The sequence below is a fragment of the Centruroides vittatus genome, unplaced genomic scaffold, assembly GCF_030686945.1.
Source record: "Centruroides vittatus isolate TY-2023 unplaced genomic scaffold, ASM3068694v2 scaffold_435, whole genome shotgun sequence".
In the NCBI taxonomy this organism is placed as follows: Eukaryota; Metazoa; Arthropoda; class Arachnida; order Scorpiones; family Buthidae; genus Centruroides; species Centruroides vittatus.
This window is the reverse complement of record NW_027122708.1, coordinates 245512-248910: the sequence shown is the minus strand read 5'-3', so window position 1 is coordinate 248910 and position 3399 is coordinate 245512. Positions and strand designations below refer to the sequence as shown.

Below are 3399 nucleotides of genomic sequence, written 5' to 3'. Positions count from 1 at the left end.
ATAAAATTGTAGATATATATATATACAAGAGAATTTCTTGTTTTATCAAGGGTGGTGTCATTAAATAATCATTTTAATTTATTTATAATGTTATTTAATCAAATTTGCATAATTCTGTAGTCAATTGTTGATTATTATTTAAAGACTTTATGACAATGGAAATCCCCGATATCAGTTACTGGTATTGAAATATGTATTACATAAAATACAATACATAGAAACACCACTTACCTTTCCAGACAAATATTTTCAGGTATTTTATTTCAAGGTTATTTGGATAATGGTTGTGAATATTAAAAAAAAAGGAAAGAAAAACAGCTTAAACTATTCAAATGAAATACATAACCTTATACTCGATGTTTAGAATTTAATATTATTGTAATTTTAAAACAATGATTTTTTTTTTTATTTGACATTATGTAGCAATTCACTCCAATCAATAAGTAGAGAATATATGTAAATTAGGTTTAAATGGTGTTATATTAATAATTTGACATTCTTGAAGAATATTTGCTTAATATTTTATTATAAAATACACGATTATGTAAAAAAATAAGTTAAGTACAAAAACTTTTGGATGACTTGGGATTTTCGTTGATTATTTTAGTACTCAGGAGATTTAACAGTACCCATGAAAAGAATAACGTTAGATTGGACATGTCTGATTAAGTACAAAAACGGTCTGTCTGCTACAAATCGTGTTATTCCACCCGGACGAGCAACTCTAGATAATAAGATGGAAGTGGTAACTGCAGCCTCCGTTCCTTCCTCGTTTACTTTAATATATGATTTATGATAAACTGCATCTACTGTTAAATCTTTCTTACCAGTGAAACCGGACAAATCGGTAAATACAGGGTTAAACATGCTACGTAAACCCATCTTTTGTAAAATGTTCGATAATTCAAATTCCTGTTCGACTTTAAATTTGGGAATGGTAACCCATAATTCACGATGACTCATGGAATTGATTAAGTTCTTCAGGCGACTTCCCGTGATGGTTTTAACTAGATTATCGAAACCGTTGTAGGGATGTTGTGGTAGTAATAATAGCATGCTCAGTTCATCGCCGGAATAGGGAATTTCTAAAGCTTGGCACTTCATTTCTTCGCTTGCTCCGTAGATAAATGTGCCGTGTGTATTCATCATATCCACTCGATAAATTGTATCGCGATTCATATAGAATCTGGTATTTCTAGTCATTTCTGGATTAAATTGGGTTTTCCAATGTTCCTTAAAATAAATTGCGTTAATTACGACCATTTGCGTTTCGGAAGTTACGGCAGAGGCTGGTATTACGTCGTGAATTTTTCCATTTGTCTTTTCTTCCACCCATTTATTTATTTCCTCGCCTGATATTTTCGGATTTTCAGAGAAATCAATTTTCTTTACTATATTTTTTAACACGTCTTCGCAAAGTTTAATCTCTACTTTTTTGTCTATATATATTCTGTTGGCCATCTTGAAACTAGCATTTTCATTATCGCCACACTGATGGCAAATTTCTATGAACTTATCGAAAAGTTTAGGCAAGAAAAATTTCTTAGTGAAATCTAAACCTAAGACATTTTCTAATTCTTTCGCAGTCTGTCCTCTGGCGCCAATGTAAAGCGAACTGAGAGCGCTCCAAATACTTAGAGGACTGTAGAACAAGTTTGTAGTATCGTTTTCCGAATCAGAATTAAGATTTCTAAACAATTCCAAGCCGAATTCCATATTTCCAATCTCGAAACTCTTCAAGATGTTATCCCAGTTAGGATCAAGTGCATCGTTTTCTTCTATGCACTCGGCGTAAACAGTAGATAATCCAGCGAGAATCAAGAATAGAAGAGAGTTCATCTTATCTGTAATGTGGAAATAAATTTCTATTAAATTCCTAAATTATAACAGCACAAATAATTAAGCTATATTTTACGATTTGTGTTTATAATAGTACTAAAATAACGCATAATTTCATCATCATAAACATACATTGACTCCGCTTGAACGCTTCGATTAACACACTATTTTGTGACACCTTGACCGAATAACGCTATAAATGTCAATAATCATAATCGATTTTCGGAAAGAAGTAATTAGAACAGGTTTATCGATAATGATTCATATCAACGGTCTAATCCGAATCAAAGATAAATATAATTGTAATTATCCCTAGTTATTAAACAATTATTTACTATAAAATGTACAAGAGATTTTATCGTTAACAAGGAATTTTCTACAAGGAAAATGTTATTAATTTATTATAAAATTTTCCTGTTCGGTTTTAAAGTTTTCAATTTAATAAATGACAACATTTTGTTTATCGATTGATCATTTAATCGATTAAATAATCAATTTAATTTAATAACCAGAAAAAGAAACCGATACATAATCGATTTTTAATAAATTCATTCTCCGAAGATTCGGAAAAGATTAGTTTAATGACCAGCAAATGGATATTTAATAATCGATTAATTTTTTTATTACTAATGATAATCGATTTTAAATGGCAATTTCTAAAAATAAATTAGTTCGGTAATTATTAAAAACCGATCTTCAATATTCCGCGTTTAATCGATTAAAATGTAAATTTATTCTGTCAAATTAGTAATTAAAGAAGTTAATTAATTTCGATACCACTATTTAAATTTAAAGTATCAATTAATTACGTGATATTAGCCGCATCGATATCAGCAAATGACCGATTTTCACCAATTTTATGGCGAAAAATTTGGCATATTGGATTTAATAGCGATAAAATTATAAATAATTTTTGTGACACTAAAAAAGAAAAAGAAGTTCTTTCTATTCTAAATCCGAATTTATTTTTATAAAATTTAATAAATTAAAAGGAAAAATCACGTTCGAAGAAGGAAAAACCCGACTTCACAAGAAAACATTTCGCAATTCAATTTGCGCTTCATTATAAAATCTAATATATATATATAAGTTGTTGTTATATTAATATAAGTTTTCTTAAAAACTATAATGGATGATTGTTTAAAAAATTTTAAATAAAGTATTTTTTTTAATAAACTTACCTGTGTTAAATGAACGTTTGCGTGAAAATCAATCTCCTAACAACTTTTATAGTAAAGGTAGATAGGACTTCCACTAATTTCGTACTGAGTTGCCCTCTAGTGCACGAATTGGGAAACACCCAATTGCTCTGCGAATGCAACTGTTCAACTTTTTCTTCCTTCGTGATAAGACGCGTTCTTAACAATTTTCCATTGACGTCACCTTTTAATATTTCGCCATTCTTATTTTTATACATATTCACGGAAAAATTTAATAGTACGGATTAAAGAAAAACTTACACAAGAATAAACGAAAATGTATGAATTTCTTTTAAAATTGCGTGGTAAAATATATTGGCCTCATAATGCATTTATTCATAGACTTTAGTAAACAGAAGTC

General features: G+C 29.2%; 1 protein-coding gene across 1 annotated transcript; it reads right to left on the bottom strand.

Annotated features, from left to right (window-relative positions):
- Nucleotides 1-507: 507 nt before the first annotated feature.
- Nucleotides 508-3152, bottom strand: LOC136989120 (leukocyte elastase inhibitor-like). Its single transcript, XM_067287218.1, has 2 exons — nucleotides 3021-3152; nucleotides 508-1844 (listed from the first exon to the last, which is right to left on the bottom strand). Exon 2 carries the CDS (start codon nucleotides 1837-1839, stop codon nucleotides 604-606), a length of 1236 nt encoding a protein of 411 aa, XP_067143319.1. The 5' UTR covers nucleotides 1840-1844; nucleotides 3021-3152; the 3' UTR covers nucleotides 508-603.
- Nucleotides 3153-3399: the final 247 nt, after the last annotated feature.

Bases quoted from the DNA above. Each gene is read 5' to 3' on its own strand.
- LOC136989120 (XM_067287218.1), bottom strand. From the start codon at position 1,839: ATGAACTCTCTTCTATTCTTGATTCTCGCTGGATTATCTACTGTTTAC.